The 15,328-nt window shown below is 35.5% G+C and overlaps 1 protein-coding gene across 4 annotated transcripts in view; it reads left to right on the top strand.

Annotated features, from left to right (window-relative positions):
• Window positions 1–15,328, top strand: part of LOC105499472 (ring finger protein 180) — a 227,131-nt gene that overhangs the window by 86,552 nt on the left and 125,251 nt on the right. The window contains exon 6 of one of the 4 annotated variants that reach the window (XM_071098879.1): window positions 7,813–10,730. The exons of the other annotated variants lie outside the window; for them this stretch is intronic. Within the exon in view, the coding sequence (XP_070954980.1) occupies window positions 7,813–7,872 (60 nt within the window). The 3' untranslated portion in view covers window positions 7,873–10,730. Of the gene's footprint in view, window positions 1–7,812; window positions 10,731–15,328 lie in introns of those variants that run through there. 4 annotated transcript variants of the gene reach the window in all.

The raw sequence follows: 15,328 nt of genomic DNA, 5'->3' as shown, positions 1-15,328 counted from the left end.
AACAGTCTCTCAGATGACAGTACAATCAAACTAGAACTCAAGAAACTCACTCAAAACCACACAACTACATGGAAACTGAACATCCTGCTCCTGAATGACAACTGGGTAAATAAGGAAATTAAGGCAGAAATAAATAAGTTTTTTGAAACCAATAAGAAAAAAGACATAACATACCAGAATCTCTGGGACACAGCTAAAGCAGTGTTTAGAGGGAAATTTATAGCACTAAATGTCCACAGGAGAAAGCAGGAAAGCTCTAAAATCGACACCCTAACATCACAAGAGAACTAGAGAAACAAGAGCAAATTCAAAAGCTAGCAGAAGACAAGTAATAACTAAGATTAGAGCAGAATCGAAGGAGAAGAGACATGAAAAACCCTTCAAGAAACCAAGGAATCCAGGAGTTGGTTTTTTGAAAAGATTAACAGAATAGATAGACTGCTAGCCAGACTAATAAAGAAGAAAAGACAGAAGAATCAAATAGATATTATAAAAAATGATAAAGGGGATATCACCAGTGATCCCACAGAAATGCAACTATCATCAGAGAATACTATAAACACCTCTATGCAAATAAACTAGAAAATCTAGAAGAAATGGATAAATTCCTGGACACATACACCCTTCCCAAACTAAACCAAGAAGAAGTCGAATCCCTGAATAGACCAATAACAAGTTCTGAAATTGAGGCAATAATTAATAGCCTGCCAACCAAAAAAAGCCCAGGACCAGACAGATTCACAGCCAAATTCTACCAGAGGTATAAAGAGGAGCTGGTACCATTCCTTCCGAAACTATTCCAAACAATAGAAAAAGAGGGATTCCTCCGTAACTCATTTTATGGGGCCAGCATCATCCTGATACCAAAACCTGGCAGAGACACAAGAAAAAAAAAAAAAGAAGATATCAGGCCAATATCCTGGTGAACATCTATGAGAAAATCCTAAGTAATATACTGGTAAACTGAATTCAGCAGCACATCAAAAACTTACCCACCATGATCAAGTCAGCTTCATCCCTGGGATGCAAGACTGGTTCAACCTTCATTTTATGAGTTTTTCTTAATTCTAAAAACTAAGGCATGTCAATGAAGTTTCTGTCTCCTGTAAAATAATAGAAATTTATTAGCTGAGCTTTCAATTTCTATGAATTTTTCACATCATTTATATCCCTCTTGTCATTTAACCATCACAACTGAAGTAGCGTTCTCTGTAAATTAGTTCAATACTAATATTTATTTTTCTTCAAAGCTCAAATAAAAACTTAAAATTTTCACAGGTTTCCCATTTTGGAGAAATAAAATTTGATCCCCTGTAGTTTAATATTTTGCTACCAAAATATAACTAAGATTGAAATTTTTCAGTCTGTAAAAATCTGATTAGTTACTCTGGTTCCTCGTTTTTTGTGCTTCATTCCGTTAAACTGTTAAAGGCAATAGAGTCTCAGGAGTTTTATGCACAGGCAAAACTGAAATCAGTAAGATGTTTAGGTAAATAATACGGTTAGTACTAGAATAACTTTCATTTTTGTGTTGAGTCTTTGTCCTGAAAGTGCTTGTAATAAGTGGAGTTCCTTCATTATAACCCCCTGGTCACCTATAAAAACCCTGAATTAAAATAATATGGGCATATTAAACTTTTAAGCAAACCTGATATGTAAAAGTCCGAATCGATATTATGGCTAAAATAAATACAAATTCTTATTTCAAAGTAGTTGCCATAGGCTTCCTTGAAATAGCAAGTTTGTGTAGGCTGACAAAAGTAGACATTTTCTGTTAACCAAATATAGTTGGTTATATCTTCAGAATATGTATTGAATCCATTTATTTTTCTTCATCTTCCACCACTATTAATCAAGTCACCATTGTCACTTATCTAGACCACTGCACCTGCTCGATTTATCTTCCTGCTGTTATTCTTGCCCCCTTATATTCTTCCCACCCAACCCCACCAACCCTGTAACAGTCAGGATGGTTCTTTAGACTATAAATTAAATCATGTTATCACCTATGTAAAAATGTGCTATGGCTTACCATTGCCATATAAGATATATGCCATAGGATAAAATATAAACTCCTTACCGTGTCCTCAAGACCCTAATGATTCACCTGGTACCCTGCCTATCTTCTTGACTATTCCTTTGTCATTCTCCCAATTGCTCACTTTGGTTTGACTCTGCCATTCTTCTTGCTATTTCCTAGTTATTATATATAAAGGTGTAGTTCTGCCTTCTGGCCTTTGGCTGTCTGTGTGGCTGGCTCTTGTTTTTGATCAAATGCTGTCTTCTCAGGCCATTTTTGATCATTCACAGCCTTCATCTGTCTCTGCTTTATTTTCTTCATAATACTTACCTTGAAATTATTTCAAGGTAATTTGAAATAATTAAAATTTATTTGCTTGTGTGTTATCTCTTACTTTCAATATAAGGCAAACTTCATGGGAGAGAGTGTTTTGTCATTTTCACTCCAGTAACCCTACTATCTAGAACTGTGCCTGGCACATTATAGTGCCTAGCTTCATAAATGTTAGTTGAATGAGCTGTAGGCATGTAGCTGAAAAGAAAAATTTATGTAAATCTCTACTTATAAGGCAAATCATTTAAAAAGCATTAAGCAAATAATCTGTTGTTTAAAAGTTATTTATCTGCTTTATAAATCTCAATGTGTTTTAAATAGTTATCACATGGTTAGTAGTCTAAGAGGTCGAGCAGCTTAGGATAGCCATTTTAGAACACTATCTTGCATATAGTAAGCATTCGATAAATACTAGCTATTTTATTAAAGGTGAACTTATTTTTTATATTAAATTTATCCTTACCCTCTCTTCTCGAACTCCACATATATTTAATGATCACCTAACCTTTGGATATCCTGAGCTTGAAACTAGGCCCTAATTTCACTATTTCAACTCTGATAAACAGAAATTATTTCAAAATTCTATTCATTTACATAAAAGGTTGAAAAATCAAGATTATGAAGGCAAGTAGTTTTTAAGGTTAAAGAGAGCTAAAATCTTTAGGGAGCTAAACCTTTCAAGTCCACCTTTAGCTGTTTTAAGGAAGATACTAGTTCAGAAGCAATGTTGGAATGCTGACGAATGGGGCCTGATGACAGGATGAAAATGAAGATTGTGGAAGTGGTGTTTCATCTAATAATTCATCTTCCTCAGAGACTGGCAGAACCATATTGGTGCCTTATTTCTGGTAACGTATGGCTCTTCAAACAAGAATTGTTTATTTCTTCTTTTGTTTAAATAACAACAAAGTATTTTATGCCTTGGGGAGATCAGAAAATCTCTGGCATTTTGCAACATGCTTTTTATAGAATATTATGTTTAAAAATTTAGGAGATTGGAACTGGAGAAAAATGAATTTATAAATGGACATCAAATAAATTGAGTTTTGTAATGAAGCAATCATAAAGCAAGCCATACTATTAATAAAAATATAGGGACAGTCTCTTAAGATTATCCATTCTTTTTATATAATCTTTTTATTTGGATATTGTGTACCAAAATGGACTTAGCTAATTATAGAGTACGTGAAGTTTATTCTATATTTGTATAAAATAATGTGCCTAAGAAAATGTATAGAACAACAGTGCAGGAGACTTTCATTCCTGTTTTTCTCCAGCCATTAATACTTAAAGGTAATTTTCTAGATTCACAGGTTTATAAGGGTCCTTAGAAAGACACTTGGTCAATACATCTGAGCCATTGGAAATGATATCTGATATCTTTATCTTTGGGGGAGGAGAGCCCCGTTTTCTTAGAAGTCACCTCCAGTTGTTCCTTAGTGCATTTTCCCCACAAGCAAATCACATTCTCCATATTTCTAAAGACACTTTTTAAGAAATAAAACATTCTGTGTTTTTAAGAAATAAAACATTAAAAAACAAAACATTTTTTAAGAAAGTAGTCAGCCATGAGGTGAATTCTGAATCTTAAATTTTTAAAAAAATTCTTAAACCATTATCTAAAAAATGTTGACATTGGTTAAAGCTTCACAATTCTTGGTATATTTTATTTATCCAGCATTTCTGAACACTCTGTGTGTCAGATACTCTTCTTAGGGCCACGAAAACAAAGAAAAAGACGTAGTGCTTGCCACCTAGGAAAGCTGAGAAAGAGATAAAGGAAGTGATGACATTCCTAATTTGGCCAGTGGCATAAAAGGAGGATGTTGGAATAACAGCAGACTTTGCATGGGAAAGGCAGAGAGTCAGAAGGGATTTCTTCCTGAGAGTCCTTGTGTGAAATCTTGTGGGACAGTTAGGAGTTGACAAGTGAGGCTGAGAAGAGAGAAAGGAGAGTGTATGGCCTTCCAGGGACTAACCACATGTTCTTGTAACATTGGGAGAATGAATATGGGGATACTTATGACTGGATATCAAGGTAGGAAGTATGTAGAGACCAAAACTAAAAGACCATATTATGCCTTGCAAAGAAATTTAAAATAAAACTAAGAGGCCGGGCGCGGTGGCTCAAGCCTGTAATCCCAGCACTTTGGGAAGCCGAGACGGGCGGATCACGAGGTCAGGAGATCGAGACCATCCTGGCTAACACGGTGAAACCCCGTCTCTACTAAAAAATACAAAAAACTAGCCGGGCGAGGTGGCAGGCGCCTGTAGTCCCAGCTACTTGGGAGGCTGAGGCAGGAGAATGGCATAAACCCGGGAGGCGGAGCTTGCAGTGAGCTGAGATCCGGCCACTGCACTCCAGCCTGGGCGACAGAGCGAGACTCCGTCTCAAAAAAAAAAAAAAAAAAAAAAACTAAGAAAGACTTGATAGGGTTGTGTTTTGAATTCAGTCTGGCAGAAGTATGGAGGGTGAATGTGGGAAGGGAGGTGGGTGGGTAAGGTCAGAGAAACTAGTTAGAAGTTACTCTGGTAAGAGAGGTTGAGTGACTGAAGCAATAAAATATCATGCATTGACAAATTTGAGAGTGACTGAGTCCCAGCAGGACTTGGTAACTAGTTAGATATAATGGTTGAGAGTGAGACAGAATAATTTTTTTTTTTTCTTAGATGAATTGGGGTTGCTATTCCCTTGGATTGTAAAGGAGCAGTTTTGGAAGGGCAGTGAAGCAAGGAATGGTAGGCATGTTGAGATTGACATGCCTGTGGGGTGCGAGGTATATAGGAAGATATATTGAACAGTTGGCTTTATACATATGTATGTTTAGAGTTTAGAAGATATCTTTGGGCTGAGATATAGTTTGAAAAACATTTTCTTTTAAATAATATCTGATTAGTCATGGGTGACAAGGGAGTAGTTTAATGGAAGGAGAGTGGGTAATGTGAAAAATGAAAAGACTTATAGATACAGCTTGTGGAACACCATCATTAAGGGACGGAATAAAGAAAGAAGAGGTGTTAGGCTAGGCAGTACTTGTCAGAGAGTGGACTGTTTGAACTTGAAAGCCAAATAGTTGGGATATTTTTAAGTGACAGCAGACAAGAGGACAGCAGTGGGTAGAAGAAGCTTATATAGTCACATGTGAGTGTTTTGTTTGTTTGTTTTTGTCCTCAGGTAGAAGAGCACTAATCTGAAAGAAGAATTAATGGGGCAGGGGCGGGTGGAATAGTAACCACCTCCTTTCTCTTGAGGAACATGCTGTTGAAGGAGCTGTCTTTCATGAGAAGGCTGTGTAAGTGATGTGCTGGGGAGGAAAAGGTTTCATGCAAGGCAAGGAAATATCTGCATGTCTTTGAAGAGGCCGAGAATCCACATAGTAAGGGGATTCCCAGGGCATGTTGGAAAGGGTTTGGGGGGGGAACAGTGAAAGAATGATTTAGAAAGAGCAAAGTATGAGGGTGATTTTTTGGAAGAGATCAGTTCTAGAGAAGCAGAATACTCTGCTCTAAGCCTGTTCTGATTTAGAGAGATTTCCTTAGTCATCAGACTTGATCCTGGGGAAACTAGTCAAATAGAGACCTTGTGATGTTCAACTCACACAGCTTAGCTCTGTATCTACTCACCAAGACTTCTTAGAGACTTACTTCTATTGTCTGAATTTTAATACAGACATAACTTGTTTTTTCAAATTTAAGTTAGCATTTTGTTTTATGATTATAAGAGCACTGTATGCTCATTATAAAAATTCAGGCTGGACACGGTGGCTTACGCCTATAATCCCAGCACTTTGGGAGGCCGAGGTGGGCAGATTACCTGAGGTTAGTCAGGAGTTCGAGACCAGCCCGACCAACGTGGAAAAACCCCATCTCTACTATAAATACGAAATTAGCCGGGCATGGTGGCACATGCCTATAATCCCAGCTACTCGGGAGGCTGAGGCAGGAGAATCACTTGAACCCGGGAGGCGGAGGTGTGGTGTGCCGAGATTGCGCCATTGAACTCCACCATGGGCAACAAGAGCAAAACTCTGTCTCAAAAAAAAAAAAAAAAAAAATTAAAAAATCAAACACTATGAAAAGAATAAAAATCTTTGAGGATCCTAATCATCCTAGCATCAAAAAAGCAATTATTATTAACATTTTAGGATGTCCTCATTTCTTATTGACTTTACACATACACAATTTTATATACTCACACATAAATGTACAGATGAAATAGTATATATCTATAGGCACATATGTAATGTACATATTTATACATATTTATGCATATAGATATTTTGTCCAACAGGTATAATGTGACATAGTCTTGTGAACTGTTTTCCCCCTCAAATTAACTAACAGACCCTTGTGGCAGTTTTTCTAGGTCTGTGATTTACATCATCATTTTCAGTAGCTACAGAATATTTTATTTTATGGTTATGCAGTAGTCTCTATAATTATCCTTCTATTATTGAATTTTAAAAATTGTTTCCAGTTTTATATTGTAACTGATTTTAGAGTTATTTGTAAAAGAATAGTCTTTATTTTGAAGTAAATTATTTCATATTTAAGAAAGAAATTAATTTCTTCAATGTTGGGTTAAAAGTCTTGGATTTCATGACAGATGCTATCTGAGTAGGCCATGTCACTTCTCTGTCTTCAGTTTCCTTATCTGTAAAATTATCTATTAATTTAGGATAACCAATCCCTCAATTCCTTTCAGCGTTGACACTTATGTGGACTTGCCTGTTTCTCTCTGTTGATGACTGCTTCTAGAGAGGTAATTAAACATATTTGCACAGAGCAAAGGCCTTAGAATCAAATCAATTTAGGGTTGAACCATGGTTCTACAACTAACTGGCTGTATGACGTGATCAGGTTTGTTTAACATCTCATCTCTGAGCCTCAATTTCCTCATATGTAAAAAGGGAATGCTCATCCCTGCCTTAAAAGACTGTGGTAAGGTATTATATAAAATTTTCTTAGCACAATGCTTTCCACATAGTAAGTACTATTGTTTATATTGTTGTATGTTCCTTCTGTCATGATCAAATCATCTAACTTAGTTCCATTTCCTCTTTTTTTTTGGGGGGGGGCTGTATTTTGGGTTGGATTTAATCCAACAGTCATGCTCATACTGAATGCAAACAAGTATTCTAATGCTCTAAATAGGAAAAAAAGAAGATATATTTCTTTGATGGCATACATATTTATTTAAGCACATGCTGAAATAGTAGATGTAACAATTTTGGCTTTCTAGTTCTGTTGTAAAATCAAAAATCATTCACTGATCATTTGGCGGATCATATCTACGTACAACAGCAGCCTTGGAGAGAAGTGACTCTTCATTTGTCAGTTTTATCCTTTTGGATTCAGATTAGCCAATATTTTCATTCAGGAAAAAGAGATTATAAATGATGGCTCTACCATTTGTGCAAATTCATGTCAACCTAACGAGGCTTAATTTCATTTCCTAGCATCCACCTTTCAACACAGAAAATTCTCAAGCCTGGGTAATCCTGATGAGACAATCTTAGCCTTGCTTTGATAAAGCACCTGTGAAATTGGACTGGATTAAAGAATGGTATTGCTACTTCTTTCAAAAACTTTTTTAAAGTGCTGTTTTTACATACTCCTAATACCAGTGCCTTTTATTCATTGGGTTTCAGAGTGTTTTAAATATTTTCTGTGAGGCTATAGGATGTTATTTATTTTTGAAAAGTATATCTCTTATCACACACAGTGAACTCACTGACCCTCTCCCTACCTTGGTGGTGTTTCTTTCTGAAAATGCTATTATCTGGTTGAATATTACAAACATATGTTTTAAATAGTGATTTCTTTTGAGTCTCTTATAAATGAATATCAGGTGGAAAGAAAGAAAGCTACTCAAGTGAGAACAACCAAAGTCTATTTATTCAGAATTTGCTGTAGCTAAGGAGTCATCCATCATCACTTGCATTTGGTGTTTGGCAGACCCTCAGAGGCAGGCAGATGAATGAGAATGTTTCATAGTGGAAAAAAGTGAAAGCTGTAGGTGTACCTTGATTGGATTCTGTTGGCATGGGGAAGCTTTAGGAGTTAATACAACTTCAGAGGCTTATTGACCAGAAACAAAGCTATATTGTTATTGACTTCATGGCCAGTATTATCCCTGTTCTCAAGAACTTCTTGTGAATTGTCATTTTATTGTTATACTTACCACATAATTTTTTGCATTTAGATGACTTTGGGAAGCTTTTACATCTGAGGTACTATTCCCCCTGTGATCTTCCTTTACAGTGGTAACTTACTAAGGGGATACAGATTGGTTTAATCAAATGGGAAGATTAAAGGGGTAAATAACATATATATTTCAAAGCTAGATATAAATCTGTTGGATTATCCATTCTTTAAGATTACCTTCTTCCCTTTGTTATATACATAAATAAGTAAAAGCAGTCTGGGGGAATCAGGAAAATGACAAGACCATCAATTAATGAGTGTCATCTATGCACTGGGCACTGTGCTGGATGCCTTTCATATACCAACTTGTACATTACTCTTTTCATGTTTCAAAATGGAACAGCCAGAATTAGCACCACTCTTCGAATCTAAGGAATTTTTAGAAATTGATCACCCGTCTGTTACCATGGCATAGAGTCCAAACTACCAATGAGTGTGAATTTGAAATATATATGATTTACTAGTAACAGGCTGTTAAATAATGAACAAATCCTCAGTTAATTGTTTCATATTGCCTAAAGAGGGAAAAATTGAGACTGTTAATTTTCAGAAACACAGTGCCACTGATGAATGAGAAACATCCATTCATTCAAGAGACTTTTTCATGAGTTGCAAAGGATTTTTGTTGGTTTTTTTTTATAATTCTCATATAGAAAATTCATTTTGACCTTGAGTTATTTATTTTGAACATTAAAGTCCTCAAAAGGGGCTCCCCAACATTTTTGCGAGCCACAGGTACTTTTTATTTTCCCTCTAACCTTCTCTACGTTCTGCAAAGGAATGTTTGTGATATGCTGACAGTGATGTTTCTGCCTAACCAAAAATTCCCACTGCAAACTATGCGCTTTTGTAGAAGATGCTGGTTCAGATATCCTGTTCTGTAGGAGTCCCAACAAGATGTAAAATAGGAGTGAATATAATGACCACAAATATGGTGTGGCATTATAGTCAGGCAGATTTAGAAATAAGTCCTGGCCCTAAAACTTCTATCTCTGTGATTCTGAATAAGTCACTTGTCGCAGAATCTGTTTCCTTGGAGGGAGCATGGTAAGGATATTCAGGGGATTAGTAAGATTATATTTATTTATTCACCTGGATGGTGGTTAGTCTGGTGTTTTCAGTTTGTTAGACTTGATTGCACATTTGTGAATTTTCTCTATGTAAGTAATACTTGAATAAAAAGAGCAGTGTGCAGGTGAATATTTCTCCAGTGAGTATAAAGCCCCGATTTGTAACACTTGCCAGTGCCCATGGTGTAAATATTCTAGCCACACCTGAATTTATTAATATGAAATCACCGAATGAAGAGTTGCGAAGAGATGTGCACATTTAGTTCTTTTGAGTTAGTGTGAATTGTCTCTAGCACATCACTAGATAAAATATGTTTAAAAGAAAATTAGGTAATGAACCTTTTAACTGTGATATTTTCTAACTTATCTTCCTTCAGATTTTGCTTAGCTGTTATGAAGTGAAAAAGCAATTGACAGAATGGCTTCATGAAAACCTGTTGACTTTTTTAATGTAAAACACTTCTTGTTTCCTCAGCTGCACAAAATTAAATTTTTCATAATCCATAATTCATGACAAAACATCATTGATCCACATATTAATTTTATTTTACCTATTTCATTTTACTTACCTGGTTTTTTAAATGTATTATTTGATGAAGTCGTGGGAACCCACTGCCCAGCTCAAAAACTAGAACAACCTCAGTTACATCTATTTTTTATTTTGTTTTAGTTACTTTAGTTACATCACATACACACTTGCTTACAGATGTGCAATCAGTATGTTTAGTTTTATCTATTTTTGACTTTTACATAGACAGCTTACTGTTTTGGGCTAATGTTTTGATATAACCTTGTGTTACTAAGACTCACCTATATTGTTAGTTTTTAAATTTAGTTTATTCATTTTCATGGCATAATTCTACTGGACTTTTGCCTACTGTTTGCTATGGCCTGATTTACTTAAGTCTCCATATACTAGTCTAACTTTCCTCAAAAGCAGGTATGTTGTGCTTTGTTTTGGTCCCCTTTCCCCTTTTTCACAAATTGATGGATTGTGAAATCTCTCTCCTCTCTTTTCTCTTATTGCCTTCTATCCAATATACATGTTCTTTGGCAAATGATTATGTTTTCCCCAAAGTAGGTCATAAGAAACATTTTTTTTTAATTTAATTATAGTTTAAGTTCTGGGACACATGTGCAGAATGTGCAGGTTTGTTACATAGGTATACATGTGCCATGGTGGTATTTTGCACCCATCAACCCGTCATCTAGGTTTTAAGCCCCACATGCGTTAGGTATTTGTTCTAATGCTATCCCTCCCCTTGTCCCCCACCCCCGACAGGCCCCAGTGTGTGATGTTCCCCTGCTGGTGTCCATGTGTTCTCATTGTTCAATTCCCACTTATGAGTGAGAACATACAGTGTTTTGTTTTCTGTTCCTGTGTTAGTTTGCTGAGAATGATGGTTTCCAGCTTCATCCGTGTCCCTGCAAAGGATATGAACTCATTTTTGTGGCTGTATAATATTCCATGGTGTATATGTGCCACATTTACTTTATCCAGTCTATCATTGATGGGCATTTGGGTTGGTTTCATGTCTTTTCTATTGTAAATAGTGTTGCAGTAAACATACATGTGTATGTGTCTTTATAGAAGAATGATTTATAATCCTTTGGGTATATACTCAATAATGGGATTGCTGGGTCAAATGGTATTTCTGGTTCTAGATCCTTGAGGAATTGCCACACTGTCTTCCACAGTGGTTAAACTAATGTACACCCCCACCAACAATGTAAAAGCATTCCTACTTCTCCACATCCTCTCCAGCATCTTTTATTTCCTGACTTTTTGATATCATTAAAAAGTCATCTTAAGCCATTCTGACTGACTTGAGATGGTATCTCATTGTGGTTTTGATTTGCATTTCTCTAATGACTAGTGATGATGAGCTTTTTCACATGTTTGTTGGCCGCATAAATGTCTTCTTTTGAAAAGTGTCAGTTCATGTCCTTTGCCTACTTTTTGATGAGGTTGTTTTTTCTTGTAAATTTGTTTAAGTTCCTTGTAAGTTCTGGATATTAGCCCTTTGTCAGATGGATAGATAGCAAAAATTTTCTCCCATTGTGTACGTTGCCTGTTCACTCTGATGATAGTTTCTTTTAATGTGCAGAAGCCCTTTAGTTTAATTAGATCCCATTTGTCAATTTTGGGTTTGGTTGCCATGGCTTTTGGTGTTTTAGTCATGAAATCTTTGCCCATGCCTATGCCCTGGATGGTATTGTCTATGTTTTCTTCTAGGGTTTTTATGGTTTTCAGTTGTACATTTAGGTCTTTAATCCATCTTAATTTTTGTATAAGGTGTAAGGATGGGGTCCAGTTTCAGTTTTCTGCATATGACTAGCCAGTTTTCCCAACACAATTTATTAAATATGGAATCCTTTCCCCATTGCTTATTTTTGTCAGGTTTGTCAAAGATCAGATGGCTGTAGATGTGTGGTGTTACTTCTGAGGTCTCTTTCTGTTTCATTGTTCTATATTTCTATTTTGGTACCAGTACCATGCTGTTTTGGTTACTGTAGTCTTGTAGTATAGTTTGAAGTCAGGTAGCATGATGCCTCCAGCTTTGTTCTTTTTGCTTAAGATTGTCTTGCTATACAGGCTCTTTTTTGGTTCTATATGAAATTTAAAGTAGTTTTTTATAATTCTGTGAAAAATGTCAATGGTAGTTTGGGAATAGCATTGAATCTAAATTACTTTGGGCAGCATGGCCATTTTCACGGTACTGATTCTTCCTATCCATGAGGATGAAATGTTTTTCCACTTGTTTGTGTCCCCTTGTTTCCTTGAGCAGTGGTTTGTAGTTCTCCTGGAACAGGTCCTTCACGTCCCTTGTAAATTGTATTCCTAGGTATTTTATCCTCTTAGTAGCAGTTGTGAATAGGAGTTCACTCGTGATTTGGCTCTCTGTTTGTCTGTTACTGGTGTATAAGAATGCTTGTGATTTTTGCACATTGATTTAGTATTCTGAGACTTTGCTGAAGTTGCTTATCAGCTTAAAGAAGTTTTGGGCTGAAACGATGAGGTTTTCCAGATATACAATCATGTTATCTGCAGCCAGCGACAATTTGACTATTTATTTCTCTTGCCTGATTGCCCTAGCCAGGACAATCAGGAACATCTTGATATGTGTCAATGCCACATAGAAAAAAAATGTGTGTGGTATTCTATGAAGGTTGCCAAGCAAACCTTTGCTGTTAATAGCAGAACTGAGAGTTGAAAGTGACACCAGATTCACATTTAAATATCAAATTCATTTATTGGTTATAACTATAATAGTTATAATATACAGTCTTCTTTTTTTATATAAAGTTATTATCATTATAGTGCATATCTTTTGTATGTAATTGAATGGAAAAATTGTTGCTAAGGGAATGACCCCAGAATATTATAAGCTACTAGTAGCCAAAAACATGAGTTTGCCCTAAAAGGGATATTGTTCACTCAAGATAATTACCTATTACCAAATTTCATCACTGTATTTCTTTGAATTGTAGGAAAAGACATAAATGGCTTTATGCTACAAGTTTAACTGCTCTAACCAGATTTTTTAAAAAAATCTTGCAACTAACAATCAAAATTTAAATAATGCAGAGTATAAAAAAACCTATTAATTCAAAATTAAGGGGAGGGAGTAGAGAGTAGGGGTAAATTGAGAAAAGGACAGGACAGATAGATGTGTATTTATTTATATATAAAACAATAAGACCTCAGTCCCTTATTACAGTTCCAAAATTCAAAAACTACTGAAAGCCAAAAGTTCAGTTTTCATAATTCACTTATTTGCAAAACCTCTACTGTTCTGAATGTATTTGGCAGCAAAATCTGACTCGAACTATTTGTTGCTTGGATTTATTCTACTTAGCATGTATTTTCATATTTTTGCTGAAGAAATATTAGTATGTTTAATTTTAGGATGCTGCATCAGACTGTGCTGAGATATTATATCATATTCAGCTTCTCTACCTGTCTGAAATTTTAAAATTTCTGAATTCTGAAACATCTCTGATCCTATGGGTTCTATTAACAGATGATAAACTGTAGTTAAGAAATTTTTCGCCCAGACCATGGTTTCTTAATCTGTTTTGTACCGTCAGTCTCTTTGGTAGGCTGTTAAAGCCTATAGATACTTTCTTTAAAACAAGGTTTTAAATGCATTTAAAAAAAAAAAAAAGGCATAAGAAAGTAATTACACTGAAAAAGTTTTCAAAATCTTAAAACTCATGATATAGTAATATATGTGCTTCTTTATTAAGGCATTAAATAGAAGTATCTAGTCATGGCTCTAATTGTTACTGTAAAGTCTTTGCAATGATTAGTGTAAGTAATATTGGGGTATATCTGCAGTCACTGGAATTTGATTTCTGGTAACAGTGTCACAGGTAGTGCTGATACTGCTGTGATTTGTCTCCTGCATTTATCATTGAAGGATATGATATATTTTAAATAGAGATTAGGGAAGATAATTATGTTTGTAATTATTTTTCCTATCCAAGTTCATAGAACACCTCTACCCTCACATTGTATCCATGGGTCACAGTTTAAGAAACCTTGATTTCTTGAAACATGATTACAAATCTATTGACCATAAATATATCTGTCTTCTCTATTAGTTTCCAATGTTGATTCATTTAGGTTCACAAGGTGGTAATGGTGAAGTTCAAATTATGCCTTTTCTTTTAGCAAGCATTATTTTAGACGGTTCCTACCTTGAGTTTTACTTTACATTAGACACAGCAGCAGTGTGTGTATTTATAGGTTGAATTGTAAGTACATTACTACACTTTAGAGTGTATTCTCTTCCAGCCAGATTATAAATTAAGAAGCAATGAAATATTTTCACTTGTCTTTTCTCCTTTTTTTAGTGTCCATTACATTTCATTTCAAATAAATGAAAAAGAGAGATACTTTTTTTCCCTTTTCTGTTATAAATTTCCCTATATCTTAGGTAGAGATAATTTGCATAGAGGGGCAAGAACCTACTTGTGTATGTATCCTTTGCTGACATTTCATCATTGACATTTCTAATACTACCAGCTAAGTGATTCCTTAACTTTTAAAATCAAAATACCCCTTATACATGGAAGACAACATACCAAAATAAGATTTTGAATCTTTCACTTTTTAAGAACCATCTAATTAATTCCAAAGGAACCAATGCATTCTAATTTCCTTCAAACGCAAAATTTAATCTCTGCCATTGCTCCTCTACGGTGCTACAGCCAAAAACCTAGTCCATCACCGTGTCATATTTGGGCTGTTGCAACAACCTTGGGGAACGTGTCCTGACTTCAGTCCCTCTTAACTTCTGTTAGTTTTATGCAGAGCTGCCAGCTCTTCCTTGAACATGACTTTTTATCACAAGAGCCCTTCTCTGGAACCTATATTGATTCATAGCACAGCATAAAAATCCACTATCAGGGAACCCCCAACCCACTTTTATCTATTATTACTTCTAATGTCTCTACCTTTTGTTGCCTACCTACATCCAGATTGCTAGTTCCCATGTCTATAGTCTTGCTCATCCCATCCTTGCCTCTCTTATATTCTTTCTTTCCCATCTTTAATAGTCTAAATCTGTCACTTCTTTGAGGAATTATTCCAAACAGTCCATCCAATGACACATTGTCAAATTAACTCCAGCCTGCTCTAGTCACTTTTTTTTGGAAATGCCTTTAATATTTTTACACTGTCTTCATTTGT

This window comes from Macaca nemestrina, chromosome 6 (genome assembly GCF_043159975.1).
Source record: "Macaca nemestrina isolate mMacNem1 chromosome 6, mMacNem.hap1, whole genome shotgun sequence".
Taxonomy (NCBI): Eukaryota; Metazoa; Chordata; class Mammalia; order Primates; family Cercopithecidae; genus Macaca; species Macaca nemestrina.
The sequence above is the reverse complement of the archived record's forward strand: the minus strand, read 5'-3'. Positions and strand labels throughout refer to the sequence as shown.